This window comes from Dermacentor albipictus, chromosome 4 (assembly GCF_038994185.2).
Source record: "Dermacentor albipictus isolate Rhodes 1998 colony chromosome 4, USDA_Dalb.pri_finalv2, whole genome shotgun sequence".
NCBI classification, from domain to species: domain Eukaryota; kingdom Metazoa; phylum Arthropoda; class Arachnida; order Ixodida; family Ixodidae; genus Dermacentor; species Dermacentor albipictus.
The window spans coordinates 169,542,179-169,561,736 of record NC_091824.1 but is presented as its reverse complement, the minus strand read 5'-3'; the positions used below and the strand labels follow the sequence as shown (position 1 = coordinate 169,561,736).

At 45.7% G+C, this 19,558-nt stretch overlaps 1 protein-coding gene across 1 annotated transcript; it reads right to left on the bottom strand.

Annotated features, from left to right (window-relative positions):
* Window positions 1-392: 392 nt before the first annotated feature.
* LOC135910082 (toll-like receptor 4) lies at window positions 393-16,471 on the bottom strand. The gene is made up of 2 exons (XM_070537796.1): window positions 16,423-16,471; window positions 393-3,313 (listed from the first exon to the last, which is right to left on the bottom strand). The coding sequence occupies exon 2, from the start codon at window positions 3,305-3,307 to the stop codon at window positions 1,049-1,051; it is 2,259 nt and encodes a 752-aa protein (XP_070393897.1). The 5' UTR covers window positions 3,308-3,313; window positions 16,423-16,471; the 3' UTR covers window positions 393-1,048.
* Between the last annotated feature and the right edge of the window lie 3,087 nt (window positions 16,472-19,558).

The following is a 19,558-nucleotide window of genomic DNA, read 5'->3' as shown; positions in this document are numbered from 1 at the left end:
ATTGTCTTTAGTGTCGTTGTTGAAATTTTCATTGTATCACTTAGCCTCGCAACCTATAGGCCAAGTAAATTTTCGGTTAAGACAACACATTTGAATGGGTTGAGAAAACGTACAACGGGGGAACCATCATCATAAGTGTAGAGTCAAGTGAAACTGATTAGAATGTCTCGCACGCGTAATGACAAGAATATGCGACGTGCAAATCACTCTGTAGCCGGGTTATAAGCATGCAGTCCAAAATGTACGTTTTGTAATCTTAATTAAGCCACTGTCGCAAATGAAGGCGACTATTGAAAGGCAACAATACGTTCTGTGCATGTTCGACTTGTCGACGTTTGACTTCATGCTGACCGTAGTTTATTCACTGCGAAAACACAGAAAGCTGGGGGCATTTCATGCGCTTACGAATTCAAGAAGACAACACAAAATGGCGAACACATATCGGAGGAAAATTGACAGTCACTGTCAGTAATCATAGCAGTCTTTGGAGAATCGTGCCATCTTATATCAATGCAAAGAGTGGTATTGGACGTGTAGATACGAACGATGAGTGAATGGCATGTAAAAGCTGTAGTTACAATGTTCTCTTCAGAAAGTAACACGAACACAAATTGACACTTTTTTTATTTCAGAAATAGGAAGCACATAGCGTTGATATTGCTCTATTACGTGGCTAACTGTAGATAGTTCAGCGAACTTTAGTCGATAGATAAACATACTGTCACACACTTTCGAGGTTGACTCTGTAGCCCGGCTCAGTAGTCTGCCGTTCACTGAAGTAACGGTCGCAACATAACTACGGAAATGGCTGTTCTGTAGGGCACGGGAGCGTAGCGCTGCAAGTTTACGTCTGCAGAATCATATTACAATACCACTAGCGCACCGTTACGGCGCCCAATAACGACCATCCCCAGCAGCTTAAGACACGATATCCTTGTAAACATCACACTAAAAAAAAAAACCTCATAACCATCAGGTATACGACGATAGGTGAAGGCATAAAATGTAGATGGCAAAACGGTAACTGGCACGCTAGAGTGCGCTATATTTACAACTCCAAAGCCGCGCGAAGCTGCAGCCAGAAGTAGTGGCGCACACTTTCGTCGGCGTCTTCGGGTGGTGCCTGTACGTAGGTCTTCGTCCTGAGCAGGTAGCTCAGCAAAGGGCACAGGGTGGACTCGTCCATCGGCTCACGGCGTATGAAGACCATCTGGTTCTCACGGTCCGACTCGAACAGGCGATGCTGCGCCAGCGTAAGCTCAAACATGCACCAGCGACTCGCGGAAAACTGACTACTCAGCACGAACAATGACTTACGGCTCTGCGCTATGCCTCGGCACACGTTCTCCGCGATTGGGAGTCCCGGTATGAAGTCCCGTTCCGCGACACACAAACGGAATCGAAGTGCCGTTGACTCCAGCGTCGGAACTATGTGCTCGTGCACCCATTCGGCGTCCGAGTGGTGATAGGAGACGAAGGCGTCCCACAGAAAGCGGTCCGCCGAACGCAGTCGCTTGTAAGCCTTGGCTTTGACGCGGATGAAGAGCAAGAAGTATCGGATGTACCACCTTTTCGTGTACACGGCGTAAGACGTCACCGAGCCGAGAAGAAGGATCATAATGATTGGCACACCTATCACGACGTAGTAGTCCGGTGGCTGGCATGCCTTTTCGGTACCGGGAGCTGCGTCCATGACGGGGATGTCGGACAGCGACCCCTGGCCGTCACTGCAGACGACGCAATCCACGCAGCAGTGATTGCGGCCAGTTTCGAGCAGGAACAGTTGCACGTTCTTGATGTCACAGTTGGTGCATTCCCAGGGATTATAGCAGATGTGAACGTTCGACACGTTGGCAACGTCTTTGTACATGTTGTCGTCTAAGACGTGAATCTTGTTACCATCCAGGCGCAAGTTATCGAGGTAAGTCATGCGGGAGAAGATAGGTGCCGACCACGCCGATATGTAGTTGAGCGCTAGCGTGAGCTTTGTTACGGAAAGACTGACGAATATTTCTGGAAAGAGGACATCGATCCTGTTGTCGCCCAAATGGAGAATGTTCAGACTAACCAGTGGAGCGAACACAGGTGTAGGATCGTGAAATGCTATCCTGTTCTTCGTGAGCTTCAGTGCCCGTAAGCTCACCAGGCCTTGGAAGGTGTCGTTAGTTATAGTTGTTAGTTCGTTGTTTTTGAGCTTTAGGTACTTTAGGCGTCGGAGACAGATGAAAGGGGAGCCGTACATCATTTTCAAGGAACACAGTTGCAAGTTCAAATTTTCAAGCATGGGGAAGTTGCAGAAGGCGCGATCAGCCAGGGAATACAGCGCTGTCCCTTTCAAATTCAGATTCGTGATCGAACTGTTCTTCATAGGACTCGGCGGAACGATTGAGAAAAATTGCTTAGACCCAATTACTGTATGTTTAACGCTTAGGCTTTGAAGAGTGTCAATGGAAAATATCGCTTGAGGAATTGAGCTCATTCTGGACATTAAGAAAGATAGCTTTTGTACGCCCAGAGGGAGTTCAAGTGCTTCATTTGTTGAATTTTTAAATGAAGTGTCATAAAATTTAACGTGCTGTAAATTTGGTGCTAACTTCAAGTCACCTATTACGAACGTGTCGAACGAACAGCCATATATTACAACTCTCGTAGCGTTTTTAAAGGCGTCATGACTTTGCAGTATTTGGGACATATTTTGAGTGCCTCCTAGGAAGGTGACATTTGTGGCAAGAGCAGAGTCCGAGATGGCCCCATCAGACGTCTCAATGGAAACACGGCACGTGCTCTGTGATTTGTTGTATATGTTAGGCTTGTCAGCCACATCTTCCTTCACCGATAACGGTATGAACACTTTTACGCTACAGCTGATACGGGTATGATCTCTTGCGCATTCTCCAATCTGGGCTATAATGGGTTCGTTAATCTGCGAAATACGTCGAAGTTTACTTACATCATGAGCAGAATGTGATGATGTCTCATTTCTGTTATACTGGTAACAGCAATCAAAGCTAACGTTATGAAGAGACTCGCAGGTGTCCCAAATGCGTTCACGAACTGTCCACAATGAGAGGTTAGAGTGCAGCGTCACAGTAGCTTTTATGACGCCTGCTTTTGGAAGGAGTTGTGAGCGCGACCTCTCGATTGCGAAACACTCGACGTCCGCTTGGTTGTAGCCTTTTGGAATCATCACACAGTCCTGCAGTAGCACAGCTTCCACGTGTAGGCCCGCTTGCTCGTGGCACGGCGATTTCATCTGGGCGGCGACCGCAAGGAGCCACCGGGCAGCAAGTAGTACTTCTGCTCGCATGCTCTCCTGTGATAAAGGTGATAAAGATGCAAACATTCGCGGTAACAAACAAACAGACAGACAGACAGACAGACAGACAGACAGACAGACAGACAGACAGACAGACAGACAGACAGACAGACAGACAGACAGACAGACAGACAGACAGACAGACAGACAGACGGACAGACGGACAGACGGACAGACGGACAGACAGACAGACAGACAGACAGACAGACAGACAGACAGACAGACGGACAGACAGACAGACAGACAGACAGACAGACAGACAGACAGACAGACAGACAGACAGACAGACAGACAGACAGACGGACAGACGGACAGACAGACAGACAGACAGACAGACAGACAGACAGACAGACAGACAGACAGACAGACAGACAGACAGACGGACGGACGGACGGACGGACGGACGGACGGACGGACGGACGGACGGACGGACGGAGGGACGGGCAGACAGACAGACAGAAAGACAGACAGACAGACAGACAGACGGACGGACGGACTGATGACAAATGAAATGGTACGCACAGTGGTATCAGTAACGAAGGGTAAATGTCTAATTTGTGTAGGATAATTACAACTTTTATGGAAGGTAATTATTCTAACTTTCCATAGCGTCGTTGCTGTGATTCGCAATGTTTCCCAGGCTCCTAAAACAACTGCACAATATGCCAACTTCAAGTTCGGTGAAAAGTGGGAGAACTTAAAGTGCATTGTTTGGCAAGACTTTCACGTTTATAGCCTAAATAGAAGTGTTGACAATAAAACTGAACCATAGTTTCTTTCTCTATTTTCGTACATCATACGAGGTTCGTTTGTTTATCCGGTGTCCTCGGTGAACTAAGGAATGCTACTCATTTTCATTTGAGGAGAATAAGGGGCACGTTACGGTGAGGCAAGTTCCCGAATGGGTGGGTTAAATGGACCTATTGAAATATGTATTTAAGTGCTTCGGATCGCAGTATGCTTTACTGTAGCGTAGTAAAATTTAGACCGCTGTCCTTGCGTAAAAACAAATGCCACCAATATCAGTTACATAGCGAACATGGCGGGATCACAAGGAAAAGTATTTGCGTGGACTTAAATGCGTGTTGACCTAATACACCTTTTGCAAAAAAATTCCTATTCAAGCGTTCGAAGAGGTGACGCTGCCGTTATTAGTCGCGTCTCCACATGTCCCGAGAGAACTCTGCCTGACGCAAACTTTCTATTTAGGAGAAACGGGGGGAAACTTAAGTGAAATATGTCACGAAATTTTAACGTTTCTGGGTTATTTACGGGTGTGACAAATAAATATTGAACTCGTTATTCTTTGCTTTTTTCATACGGGATATGAAGTGCACTCGGTGTCCTCGCAGCTAAATGAGACCGTTTCTTTAAGTGTATACTGACAGCCAGGGCAAGGTGATGTGTAGGCAAAGTTGCAAGTGGGTGGGCATTGGCAACAAATTATGTATGCAAGTGCTCTGTAGCGCTATAAGTGTGCTGACGAGCCGCGCAGAATTTAGCCAGTTTCCATAGCAGGAATGCAAATGCCACTGAGATGAAATTTACGGAGAGTGGGTGGAACGCTATAAAAAATTTCTGTGCGTTGTTAAATGCAGTTGTATCATATACAGCCATTGTAAAAATCTTTTAAATCATGTGTTAGAAAGTGTGATACTGCCGCAATCATCTATGATTTCAGATATGCCCACATAGCTGCAGGTTACAACAGTTCTAGATCTCGTGTGAAGGTGGCCATGGTAAGCGCAATGTGTGAGTAAATATTTACTTTCCTCATTTAATTCTGCAGAGCACTGCAAATAATTACCGTACCTTCATCTTGTTTTTACTTTTTTCACGCGCCTTACGACGTTCGATGTTTTTTCTCCGGTGCACATGTCTTCGGCGAAATAAACAAGGCACCTTGCTTATATTTGGCGAAAATGAGGGGCCGTTATGGGTAATCTGTAAGCAAAGTGGAAAGTGTGAGGACTATTTAAGACGTTTTCCTTAAATTACGCTTACGAGTGATCTGGATCTTTAAGAATGCGCTTTAAGAACAAAGCAGAATTTATTGCGCTACCCTGGGAAAACTGTGGACTCAACCGAAATTAAACTTAGCAAAAATGAATAAAGGGGAGGGGTTCACGAGTGACATTAGCTATGGCTGTTTTTCTGACGCAGTAATATGTGTGTGTATGAATTACTCCTTAAAAAAATGTGCTCGATAGTGTTATTTGCGGGAGAGGTTTCAAACAGAACAGAGAACGTTCTAAATTATGTGATATAATTACAGAAAACTGAAATTCTTTTTGGAATCGCTCGAAAGAAACCGCTTTGCTGAAAACTAGGGCTGTGATTCTGCATGGTCGCACACATCTGCTGTCTTTCTTTTTTCCGTGTGCATGTGTGGCGCGTTTTCCATGTGGATATATATATCCGCCGCGGTTGCTTAGTGGCTATGGTGTTGGACTGCTAAGCACGAGTATGCAAGATCGAATTCCCGCCACGACGGCCGCATTTCGATGGGGGCGAAAACACCCGCGGTACTTTGCTTTAGGTGCACGTTAAAGAACCCCAGGTGGTCCAAATTTCCGGAGTCCCCCACTACGGCGTGCCTCATAATCAGATCGTGCTTTTGGCATGTAAAACCCGATATATATATATAGGTGTGTGTGTGTGTGTGTGTTTGTGCGTGTGTGTGTGTGTGTGTGTGTGTGTGTGTGTGTGAGTGCGTGCGTGCTTGCGTGCGTGCGTGCGTGGAGGGTCGGGGGTGGTTTACTATTAGCCCCCGTACTCGAGAACTAGTTGGTACGCCACTGAAATTAGATGTCTTTCGTTGCGCTGTCAAGACAACCTATCCAGAATATTAAAAAAAAGGTGAAAGCACATTTACTTCAAATAGCCTGCAATAGATAGCACCACTCCGCATTTTATGGATGGGCAAAATAGATTTCAACAGATTATGGAATCCATTGAGTGGATATTATGCTGTTCCGCCTTTTCCGAGAAAAAAAAGCAACGACGACAGAGAAAGAGAATTCGAAGCCCAGGGCAGGCACCTGCTGAGCCCATTCTTGTATGCCAGTGGATGGGCAGCGGCAATGAGTGCCGAGCGCACTTCTTGCAGCCACAGCAGCGTCGGCTACAACAAAGGTACACCTTCGGCGGTGTTCCGTCGATGGGAAGTTTATTACACCCGAGATGCAAAGTGAAGACAGACCCCAAAAAAGAAGGGACGGGATAAAATTCATGCTTTCACTCAGATTGTGGAGTTCAATGCTGTGTTCGCTGAGGCAACAATGGCCGCGAACATGAGATAAGCGCAAGAAGTATTTGCCAGTGCACAATTGAGAAACATAACGTAACGGAATACATCTACTTAGGGCAGGTAGTGACCGCGGATCCGGATCATGAGGCTGAAATAATCAGAAAAATAAGAATGGGCTGGGGTGTGTTTGACAGGCATTCTCAGATCATGAACAGCAGGTTGTCATTATCACTCAAGAGAAAAGTGTATAACAGCTGTGTCTTACCAGTACTCACGCACGGGGCAGAAACATGGAAGCTTACGAAAAGGGTTCTACTTAAATTGAGGACGACGCAACGATCTATGGAAAGAAGGATGATGGGTGTAAGTAACGTTAAGGGGTGATACGAAGATAGCACATTGGGTGAGGGAACAAACGCGAGTTAATGACGCCTTAGTTGCAATCAAGAAAAAGAAATGGCCATGGGCTGGACATGTAATGAGGAGGGAAGATCACTGATGATCATTAAACGTTACGGACTGGATTACAAGGGAAGGGAAGCGTAGCAGGGGGCGGCAGAAAGTTAGGTGGGCGGATGAGATTAAGAAGTTTGGAGGTACAACATGGCCACAATTAGCACATGACCGGGGTAGGTGGAGAAGTATGGGAGAGGCCTTTGCCCTGCAGTGGGCGTAACCAGGCTGATGATGATGATGATGAATTGAGAAAGCTCCACGACTTAAAGGGCCCCTGAAACGGCTCGGACAAATTTTGTAGACGCGTAGGGTACAGCTAAAGTTAATCATTCTCACCACAATTTGTGTGAAGCGTCTCATATTAAGAGAGCTACGGATGATTACAAGTTACTCTCCTTAATAGTCATGAATTTTCTCCTCAACTCGTTCGCCAAGTGATCGGGGCTAAGCTCCGCCTAAACTGGCTCTGCGTCATGATGGCACGTCGAGTCGTCAACTTCCGGTTCTCTAGGAGTGAGCGCGCGAAGCCTCTCCAAACTCTCCGCTATCTGCTTGGCAGCCAACCTCAAGCGCGAGCTATCAATGCGAACATTCTGTCACAGCGCCGAACGTGTCTGAATATTCCGGTAACCACAGGCGAGCTGGGGGTTTCGACGGATGGCTGAAGGCATAAACTCCAGTTGATGAGGGAACTTTAGCGTAGACGTACGTGAGCGGCCTGATCAGTCTGCACGGTCCAGCCACTTGTTGGCGCAGAGCTTAACCAGCCAAACAAAAAGCTAATATTGCTCTAACCAAGTGTAGAACATTTTAAAGATCGACAAAAACCAACTTGTTGATGATTACACTTCTACGAAAAATTTACAGCAGCAGCGAAGAAGAAGACATTTCGTTACTGCTACTGTGTATGGTTGAGCTCTGTGCCATCAGGTGACTGCACCGTGCAGACCCTTCACGTTTGCACTTCTGCTCATCCCGTTAAACGGCACGGTCAGACGGCCAGGCCCTGTCCCCTTGCGCTTGCGTTTACCCGAATACCGGACTCACGAAACGCTATTGCGGTAGTAATCCTCCGGTGTAATATGACAGCCGCAAACGCGCAAATCCTGGCACCGATCGAATAGCGGCAGTCCGATCAAATAGCGGCAGTCCGATGCACTGCAGCCAGTCCGCTCGACCGCTGCCTTGCAGAGGGACACGATGTCGCAGCTTGACATATTGCCAGTCGCTACGTTTGCAGCCCACAACGCAACAAAGTCGAATCATGGTGCTCGCGAAAAGACTGAGACCGACTCTGACCGCGGAGCTCTCGTCAAAATGGAGCACGTTGTGACACAAACAGTTGACGCTTGCGGTGTGCCGGAAGTGCGTAAGTGTAGTGAGAAATTGTTCTTGTGCATTCTCATTATGTTACTTCCTTTTTATAGAAACAAATGAACTAACAGTCCAACAATTACGAATATCATTTGTTCACCATGAAGGTGGAAAAATGATCGATGACGCGCCCTGGGCAGCCAGTCAGATAGCTCGCCCTACTGACGTGCACACTCGGCACACACTCGGCAGCAGTGGCTTCGTTTGGTCTGGCTGCTCTGATTCTAAGCAAGCATCATTTTTCTTCACAGGAACCGACGCGTCACATACCAGATAAGAGCCTGGCGCATCCAGTGACCTAGACGACTGCCATTGGCTCCAAGAAAGAACCAGCTCCTTACGTCAGTGCAAGCTTCTACAAAAGGACGCTGCCATCCTGCAGGCACCCGCACACACTCGGCAGCAATGGCTTCACTTGGTCATGCTGCTCTGATTCTAGAAAAGCACCATCTTTCTTCACAGGTTGGTTGTTTTTCAACATGTACTCTTATGGTCTAATGGTACCACTGCTGCCGAGTGGTGGTGTTTTTCGATGTGACAACTAAATCATGTCGGACTGTCTTGCTTACCACAAACGGCTTCACGATGATGAGCCATACCTATCATGCTGCGAATGTGATTTTAGTTTTCATGCGGGCACTTGCTCGGGAGTAACATTAAGTGCGCACAAAAAAAAAAAAATCCGAAACTGCCTTGAAATCTTGGAAGTGTGCCACATGGCAAAACAGGCAGGACCAGAAGCGGTCCGAGCACAGCAAATGTCGACGAAGGACCAGAATTGAACCTAATAAACGAAATTTCCGAAATACACCGCAAGTTTGCTGTGCTGCTTGAAATGAAAGTCGAGATAGACACTCTGGAAGAAATAAAAGAAACGGTGGAAAGCGTTGAACAGGCAATGCAGGAAATGGCTACAAAATATGAGGTCATCCTTGAGACGAAGCAGCAAAATGCAGACATTGCAGACCTTCGAAAGCGTGTGGAAAAACTTGAGATCAAGGTAAAAGAGGAAGAAATCCACAAACGTAGGAAAAACTTGAATGATATCGATCAGTACGGCAAACGGCTTAATTTTGAAGTACATGGTCAGCCGCATCATGTGAATAAAAAACTTGCTAGAAAAGTTGAGCTGTTTAGCGGATGACCTCGAGCTTCCAGAACATTCGAAACAGGACATTGAAGCCGTCCACCACATTCCGTTGAAGGTCAGGGCTGACTCAGTTGACGTTGAAAATGAAACAATCAGCACAGAAAAAGCAGAAAACGTCCCACCTATCCTGGTTCGCTTCACTTCTCGCGCGACCAAAGATGCTTGGTTCGGGAAAAAAATCCAACTGAAAAAATTAAAGTAAAAAAATTTACCTGAATGAAACTCTCACAGCACAGACCAAAAGGTTTTCTGGCATATGAAGACGCGGGCGGCTGAAAAAGAGTACAAGTAGGCCTGGCACAAGAATGAAAAATCCTTCGTGCGTCGTGGTCCTCGTGATCGAGTCATCAGGGTTATCACAATGGATAACCTTGACAGAATAAGATAATCAGGCAGTATGGTTTTGTATGTGCGTTCTTCAATATGGCAATCCCTTTTCAAGAATGCAAGTACTACGACAAGCTTTCCTTCATACAGAGCAGAGAGTTACGTGATAGAAATCAGATGTCTTTGTTTCATTTGAATACACAAAGTTTAAAAAGCAAGCACGAATCTGTCTGCATGCTTCTACATGAATTGCAGCATGAATTTGATATTTTAGCGTTCTCTGAGACTTGGTTCCGCGACGAGTACGATGGTGTAAACTTCTCAGGCTGTAAGTGTCGTTCACTGTCCCGAAAACGTAAGAAAGGGGATGGGGTAGCTTTTTATGTAAAACGCTATATGCGCTTTGAAGTAATTTTTGAGTTTTTGTAATGCACGAGCACTATGAATCCCTCGTGATCAAGTGTGCGAATACTACATTTGTGGTTAACTACAGGCCTCCATCCGGTGTTGTATCCAGGTTATTAGATTTCATTGAATATATGTTTGATTTTCGTACACAGCTTGACACTCCCCTCATTGTAACGGGAGATTTTAATATTAACTTGATTTCAATAGACCGATTCAAACAAGCGTTTCTGGATGTTTTCTTTTCGTTTGGCTACGAAAATGTATTAATGGGCTGGCCTCACTAGATTGGCTGTGCGCAGGAAAATCGCGCGCCTTAAGTTTTTATATCAACTCTATCACAATAAGCTGAACCTGAATTCCAGTTTGTATTTGAAGCCTCCCGGAAGGGTTTCACCACGAACTAACCACAATTACGCTATAATGCCTTATGTGCCAAGAGGTGATGTCTTTAGCACTCTTTCATTGTCAAGACAATTGTTGAGTGGAATAACTTGAATTCTTGTGTGTTTCCGAGCAATAACAGGGTTGACTGTATTGAAGAAAACTCGACTGCGTTCTTTGCGTGAACTTTGTGCTCTGTATTCCCACCCTGTAAGAGCCCGGCAGGGCTCACAGTATTGGAAACAGAAAATAAAATGTTCCAACCAGGGTGACGAACAATTCTGAAAGCCTACTTGACTTGTGTTTTACAATGCGATTAACTGGATTAGAGTCGGGTGTCCTCATCTCTGATGTAAGCGATCACATGCCTATTTTCCTGTTCTTTACACGTGAGACGAAAGCGTGCCGACAGCGCAAAAGTGACACGCGCTTACAGTACAAATTGATAACCAAGAACACGATTGCTGATTCTGCAGCATCAGTCAGCAAAGCGGAATGGTCCGATATATGCGCATTGACGGATACTGTCAAGGCCTTCAATCGCTTTCTCGGTGTAATCAAAAACCTTTATTAAAACGCTTTCCCTCTAAGAGAAGCTAGAAGAAGCAAGAAATGCAGGAAACCATGGGTTGACACCGCGCTTCTAAAACGAATAAAGGAACGCGATAGACTTCTCGCTACTTTTATAAAGACAAGGCAACCAGAGTACTTAATGAAATACAGAAATGTCAGGAATAAATTAGGGCGTGATTTAAAGCTGGCAAGGGAGAGGTACTATGAGAATAAGTTCACTCATATTCTTAATGGTCCAAAAAAATGTGGAAAACATTGAATGATCTGCTTCCGAACAGTGACCAAAATTCTGTCCTTGAGGTTATGGATAAAGGCGTATCTTTCACGGGGACTGCACTGGCCGATAAGTTTGATCAGCATTTCTTACAATGTGGCGCGTCTGATGCGTTTGATGCTGTTAGCCCAACTAGCAGGTCTTATGTTGCATGTAGTATTAGCAGGTCGCTATTTCTTGCACCAACAGTTGAGGCTGAAATAAGTAACTTTTGTCTAAAGTTAAAGAATTCCACAGCATGTGATGTGGATGGCACAAACGCAGAACCAATAAAAGCTGTGGCGCCACAGATCTGTAAAGCAATGTCACTCGTATGCAATTTAATTTTGTGTACTGGCGCGTTCCCCGATGAATTAAAGATTGCACTGGTATCGGTAGTTTTTAAAGGGGGAGACAGGAATGACGTGAACAACTACAGACCGATTTCAGTTCTCCCAATCTTTTCCAATATAGTAGAGCAGGTCATTAACGAAAGAATTTTATATTTCTGTACCAAAAATAATATTATAACAGAAAAGCAATACGGTTTCCGAAAACACCAATGTACTGAAATGGCGTTGCTAAAGATCAAAGAAAAAAAATAATAAGTAACTTTGAGGACAAGCTGTACAAAATAGGAATATTTCTTGACTTTAAAAAGGCATTAGATTCTATTAAACACGATATCTTCTTACAAAGATTAAATGAGTACGGCATTAGGGGAGCTGCTCTTAACCTAATTAAATAATATTTAACCAACCGACTACAGTACACATACATGTGTCATTCCAAATCAGCAATGGGTGAAATCAAATACGGTGTTCGGCAGGGGTCCATCCTAGGGTCACTTCTTTTTTTATTATACATTATTGACATCACAAACGTGCCTCTAACACCTGACATAATTATGTATGCTGATAACATATCTTATTTTCTGGTTGAATCTTGCTTACTCTCGAGCAAGAAGCACATATTTGGCGCAGTAATCTTTCAGACTGGCTTAGAGCGAATAAGTTGGAATTAAACACTAAAAAGACAAAATACATTATTTTTCGGCCTCTTAACAAGTGTATTGATGATAGCTTAGTATTACAATTCCGTGATGAAGTCATTACACGTTCTACGTCTCACAGGTTCCTTGGTGTTACGTTTGAAGAAAACTTAAACTGGTACAGTTATGACGGCAACAATAAAACCAGCATTGCAAGATCCATCGGAGCTAGTAATAAATTAAAGCATCTATTACCTTCAAGATTAAAAAACAATTATACTATAGCCTAGTGCATTCGCGCCTCCAATAATGTTTATCCGTCTGGCGTACCACGACGAAAACCAACATCCATAGTTTACTAACCACGCAGAAAGGCCTGATTCGGGTAATTCATGATGCGCCCTGTGCGCCCCGCTTTTCAAGAAGAATTGTATTTTAACAAAACAGCCAAAAAAAAAAAGAAACAGCCATTGCAATATTTAAAGAGGTAAGGCTCAATGAAAGCGCCTTTTTTAAAGCATGCTTCCCGAATGAACATAAATACAAGACAATTAACTTACAACAAGGGCAAGAACCTTACAAATTACGGCATTGAAGAGCAGGCATTCGTAGTTGCAAATGTTCTGAATCATCACCCTGGCTTATTCACTAGAATAAATGAATCCTCGTCCCTAAGCACTTTAAAAAAAAGTGAACATGTATTTGCTGTCGCTTCAGGTATGACTGTTCATTCTTTTTTACGCAAATCGCATTCAATATTTCTGTTACGTATTTCATGTACTTTTCATTTTTTTCTGTATGTATCCACTTTGTGTACCACGTTTACCCTGTGTACTTGAGTGTTTTGTGCACTGGGAACGGGTCGGGGGAGGGGTCTGACTCTTAGGCATTCGCGCCTTTTTGTCAGCCCCTTTGATGGAGATACTTTGTATTTTTTTCTGTTAAAATAAACATTAATTCATTCAACGTCAATTGGGTGGTTTACGTCATACGGGTAGGGGCACCTGAAAATTCCGCAGAGCAGTGTGCTGCGATAGGCAGCGATGTACATTTTTAAAACCTTATAACAAATTACACGCTTTACGCGGAGCACATGGATGCGTCAATTAGTGATCAGAGAGACCTACTATAACGACTCCGTACGTTTGTACAATATCGTCAAAATCGTTTCAGGGTCCTTTAAGAAAAACTGGGCATTGGGGGACCATAGGTTAAACTCACATAAACATCCACCTCCAGTACAAAAAGGATATCGAAGTAATCAGAAACGTGCGCAAAATTAATGATGGACCATGCTGATATCAGGAACCCTCACCGTACTCGTTGAAACGCCATGGCTTGGAAACGTTGTTTGTGTAGTCTCTGATGAAGTAAAGCCCACCTGCTCGGGGCATCAAGCCGTCAATTAAAGATGTGAAAACACTGCTATTATCGATATTAAAGGCTGCTACAGGAAGAAAGAGAAAAGGACAGTCAAACGTAAACCGGTCTCTTCGCGCCTGGAGACAGACCAACTTGTACGCTTACCTCGCGCGAACACTGCAATATTCCTTTTGTTTACACTGGCGCGAGGTCGTGGGCCTGGGTCTATAAACGAAGCGCAATCCATGCCCAGTAGCATCTGTCAGCTTTAGGCGCGCAGGTCTTCCTCTGGAGCTGGTTGAATGCAGGAAGGCGGCCAGTTACGACGCCTGTCACGTGGCCCGATCTCTCTCGTTTCACCACGCACACGCAAGTCCCTCGTGTGTCGCGCGCAACGCCGGATGCGCCCGTTATAGACACGCGGCGGGAAGGCGTCTGTTCGGCTGATTAGGATCCGGCGCCGGCCGATTGCTTTATCGACACGTAACAACGACGGAGGCCTCACGCTGCTTTTAGCTCCTAAAAGACCGCAGCTGATAGCTTAGCCACAATCTTAGCCACTGCCTTCAGTAAATGTAAAGGGGATGTTTGCCTATATATCGCAAGGCATTCAGTCTACCGAAAATGGCTGCATGTCGTAATTTAGAGAAAGTGGACTGCTTCGCCACACTCACATTACATTAAAGTAAAAAAGAAGCAAACAAAACAAAGGGAAGAAAGTAAACGTTCATTCGCCGCGGCAGCTCAGTGGAGTTCTGCAGTTGAGCACGAGGTCTAAGGTTCGCATCCCGGCAGCGGCGGCGGCGGCCGCATTACGATGGGGGAGGCATGCAAGAACGCTCGTGCACCGCGTGCTTTGTGTGCCGTGTTAGAAAACAGGCAGGTTCAACTCCTGCTGACATCTACAGTAAAGCGAAGCATCCTTGATTTCATGAACCATGTGCGTGTCTATGCCAAGTGTGGCTTTCGAGGTGTAAACGTTGATATTAAAGAGCAGCACGCTATACCAAGAAATGATCTTATTTGCAGTGAAGTACAGACAGGCTGGATATCATATTCACATACAATGCACCACGCCATCTATGTTGTCCTTTGCACCCACACTGTTTCTGATGCGTCAGTTTCTTCTAGTGCACGGACGTGTTCTAGAGCAAACAAGAAACCGAAACGCCCCAAGCGTCTCAGCGCGCTCGTTTGCAGGCGAGAAAGTGTTTTCTATATGCGGCTTGCGGGCGCACGCGTTCGTGACGTAATAGTTTCAGAATCAGGCTTGTGGTGCTAGAGGTCCTGCGTTCGAATTCTGCCATAGGACAGTTTTATTAATGCTTATTTAATTAGTTATAATGCCACACTTTGTTGAAAATGACTAGTTTTCAAAGTCAGAAAGCCGGTTGAAGCCAAAAGGATGAAGTTTGGGCAAATCAAATATACCAACCATGATACCAACCATCATTCCCATGCTGACTGAATCGCCCTGTTTGCCGCTCCCGAAGACGCTAGCGCCACAGTTCCCTCTGGGAATTATTGAATGAAACTCCATGCCTGAAACGTAGAACCCGTAAACTTATTGTTCGCTGTACCATTCCTAAATGGCGCGACCATCCCGTTAAACTTCAAGGGGCTTTAGTTAAACGCATTCGGCGTTAGAGGCCAGATAAGCGCGAAAACGTGACCCCTTTTACGGCGCAACTCATAGGCCATGTGCAGGATTTGCGACATTACACTCCATAATCTACTTTTGTTGAAGCAAATGCGAGCGCTGTGGAACTGTGTAAGCCTCATCGCTGCACGTGATCGCAAAACTGAAGGGCAGGCAGTGGCGAAACGAAGGCGAGGGCAACGAGCGGCGCGCGTGGCCGGACAAGAGAGGGCCGCGCTTGCGCCTGGCACGTTCGCTTACGACGGGGCGGAACAGGAGCGCCCGAGACCGGCGTCTGCTCTCCTCAACGGACGGAAACGCGAGCGCCTGAGTGAGTGAGCGGCGAGCAACGTGGTCGCTTTCTGGGGCAGCAGGAGCTTACGCGACCGAATACTGCCATTTACTTCCGCTTTCGCTAGACATTGTTTAGAACCAGAAGAGAGAGAGAGAGAACTAAGGGAGCCGTTGAAGGCACAGGATGTTGTGCTCATCTGGTCATTGTTTTTGTCTCCGTCGCGGGAACGGACCTCTTCGGCAAAGTTGCGTTAAAGGAAGCCGTTTAACTATTATGGTTATGGTATTATGGTTTAACTATTATGGTTATTAAGAGGGCGCGAAACAATGTGACCTAAGAACAGGACAGGAAAGAGCGTCACTTGCGAGTATGTTTATACAGAGCAGACAGGTTTAATTTTTGATATACAGGCCCCGCAAGGGCGTCTGCGTCAGCAGGCGTTTGGTGTGTTGCGACACCACGTACCCGAGCACACGAGGGTTGGAACCTCCCGCGTGTAGCCGTGCGCGGCTTAGCCGTGTCCTGGGAAAGAGGGATCCTGGGGGTTGAGCCGATGCCGGGTGTTCGGACCGTTAAGGCCCCCCGGCGGAGGCAACACACCTCTTTGGCCTCTGCTTCACATAGACGGCACCTCCAGGCTGACCCACCTGGGGGAAATCGGCAGTCGCCTTTTCCTGTCCTTCTCTCCAATCTTCGTCTTCCTCTCCCACTTTCCATCTTTCCTGTCTTCTCTTCACTTCTTATTACTTCCGTATTTCCTGGCGGCAAGGGTTAACCGTGTGTAATATATCCAGTCTTGGGTATATATATATTAGCTTATAGCGGCGATGCATGGCTGGCGTCTGCAGGTATCATTCCCAACCTAGTAGCGTCCCCTAGTTGGTCTCGGTGGTGGGTGGCTACCATCGCCGCCGAATTTTCCAATGTTTAAAGGCAAACGCTTCCCTCCCCCACCCCCCTCCAAGACTGCTCTCAAAAAGGAGGGCGCACCGAAGCAACATTTCAGTTCGAATTGAAACCAAACCATGACACCTTCCCGAAGTTCCATGTCCTTCATAGTAAAGGCCACACAACCATTAGAAAACCATCGCCTTTCTTAGTAGCCAAATGCCTATCAAATACGATTGGATATCAGGCTACAAAGCATCAAAGATGGCAAGCGGAGACCTCCTCCTCGAACTAACAAAGAACAAATCGAAAAAACCAGTGAACTGACAAGTATCGCTGACATTAATGTCACAATTTTCCCACATCGCTCGCTCAACACCAGCATAGGAGTAATATCAGAAGAAGATTTCTTGAACCTCAGTGACGAAGAGCTCCTTGAGGGATTCCAGGAACAAAATGTAATCAAGGTACAAAGGATAACACTTCGACGAAGCGACCAACAGATACCCACAAAACACGTAGTACACTCTAAGAAGTAAAGGAGGAAATGGGGTATTGAGGTTATTCCTTTAGGGGAGCAACTGATGTGCCACAACCATTGCTCCCTTTAGGGGGTAAGTGCGAAGGGATTAACTGTTACTCCCCATGCCGTTACTCCTCCGAGGACTAACAGTTGCTCTTTTCCGATGCTCCTCAAGGGAGTAACGGTCATTATTTCCGATGCTCCACAGAGGTGGAATTAATAAAATTAGGCATTTATACACTAATAAAAAAGATTACCGAGCTGAAAAAAAAAATGTTTCCGAAAGTAGGATTCGAACACACGTCCTAGCGCCCACAAGCCAGCTACTCTATCCACTGCACCACGGCAGATCTTTTTTTTTTCTTTATTGCATGGAAATATCGTTACTGTCAAACCGATACAGTTACATCACATATGATCATACAAGAGAAACAAATTCACAGAAAGTATACAGTCCAATGACAGTTCAAAATTCTGGTAAACAAACACAAGCGTCCAGACGCGAAATCCATTCAGGGACGGGATCATATGTAGCCACCACACTTCGGACTTGAGCAGTCTCTTCACGGAAGATAGACCTTGTCGAGCGAGGTGGCTCGGCATGTCTGTCGATCATTCGACTTCTCCATAATGAATAAAGTCCTAATAACATAAACAAATCATATGGTGTATTACTGGCTGTCTTTTTGAAAGGAAGGAACCGGATACCATAACATGTGAGAGGAAAGTCTTTTTTGATAGTTCTTTGTAAAATGTCCCAAAAAAGAAATGCGTCACGACAAAGTATAAAGCAATGTTCTATTGTCTCCGGTTGATTGCAAACCCTACAATTTGTATTCCAGGGTACATAGAGTCCTTTTTCCTGAAGCCACGTTTTAACTGGCAGTGTGGAGGTGTGCAGCTTAAAGAAAAACGTTTTCGCTGCTGGCGCAATGCACATTCTACGGACACGGCAAAGAACATCTTGACCAAATAGAGACAGATACGGCTTTCGGTACAGCGGTTCAGGGAAAAGGTTATCTATAAGTGCTGCATTTAGCGACGTGCGATTAACGGTAAACAAATATTCAAGGTTGAATCTGGCTTTTAAGAATGACAGCATACACAAAATGCCGAGTCGCTTTTACATTGCCGCACCTGCATGCCAATGCTTAACCTGTCTCAATTTCCTACCCCGTCAAGCGATCTGCCGTGGTGCAGACAAGTTCTTAAAGGAACTTGTCTGCACCACGGCAGATCGCTTGACGGGGTAGGAAATTGAGACAGGTTAAGCATTGGCATGCAGGTGCGGCAATGTAAAAGCGACTCGGCATTTTGTGTATGCTGTGCGGGGACAGTGTAACGTTGAGTGTATCTGCAACCATAAGCGAGTGTGAACAGAAATCTGCCCGAGTATTCTTAGGGTGCTTTAAACTTCGCGATGCACTACGCGATGCAAACGTGTATATGTGAGCTCAAACGGGGCACCTAAGACGACAGAGACGGACAATTGCTCTGTCGCTTAGTGTGTCCCGTTTGAGCTACACATCGCTTCAGTTAAGTTCCTAATCTCCTTGGAACGGAATGAAGTTAGGTACTATTGACCAGCACAATCTGGCAGTCTATCAATGACTTGCGCGTTTAATGTGTATCGCTCACTTATGGTGTGCCCACGAAGGGCATGGCTCTCCACATTCCAACTTTAAATTTCACGCAATTTTCTCACGAAGAGGCTGCTTTGCATGTAGTTCAATAGACAGTGCACTAACTTCGAACTATTCACGATTTATAGACAATACAGTTTTTGCCGCATCACTCCACGACACGGACGAAAACAGCGGAGCGAATGGGGAGTAACTGTTGCCGTTCGTCCTCCCGTTGCTCTCTTTCCGACCAGGGACTAAACACTTACTCTCCAAAATTTTCACACGACACGCACATACATGCAGTTACTCCCTTGAGGGACGAAAGCGCCCTTTTTAGGACGAACTGTCCAGTTACTCCCGTTTTCCCCGGAATTCTTCTTAGAGTGTAGTACTCACATTTGGTTCCAGTACTGTGCCAAGCTCACTCGACGCAGGCTACCTGAAAATCAATGTCCTACCATACTATCATGAGCAATATGAAAGGGAACACAGGAACGCGCGGCAAACAGCCTTGAAACAGACTCGGAGTGATACGCGGATGGCGCTGTGAAAAACAAAGGGGGAAAGGAGGGCGCTCTTCCACTAACTGTTGGCACTCCCACCACGCTGGCATTTCTACAAAGGAGCAACTTACGTCATGGATCGTCCGACAGCCGATAAGACGGTAATCGTTGCCAGTAATTTACACCGATTCACTTTCTTTTCTCTCATTCTCTTTTTTTCTTCGCGCAACCGCTTGATATATGT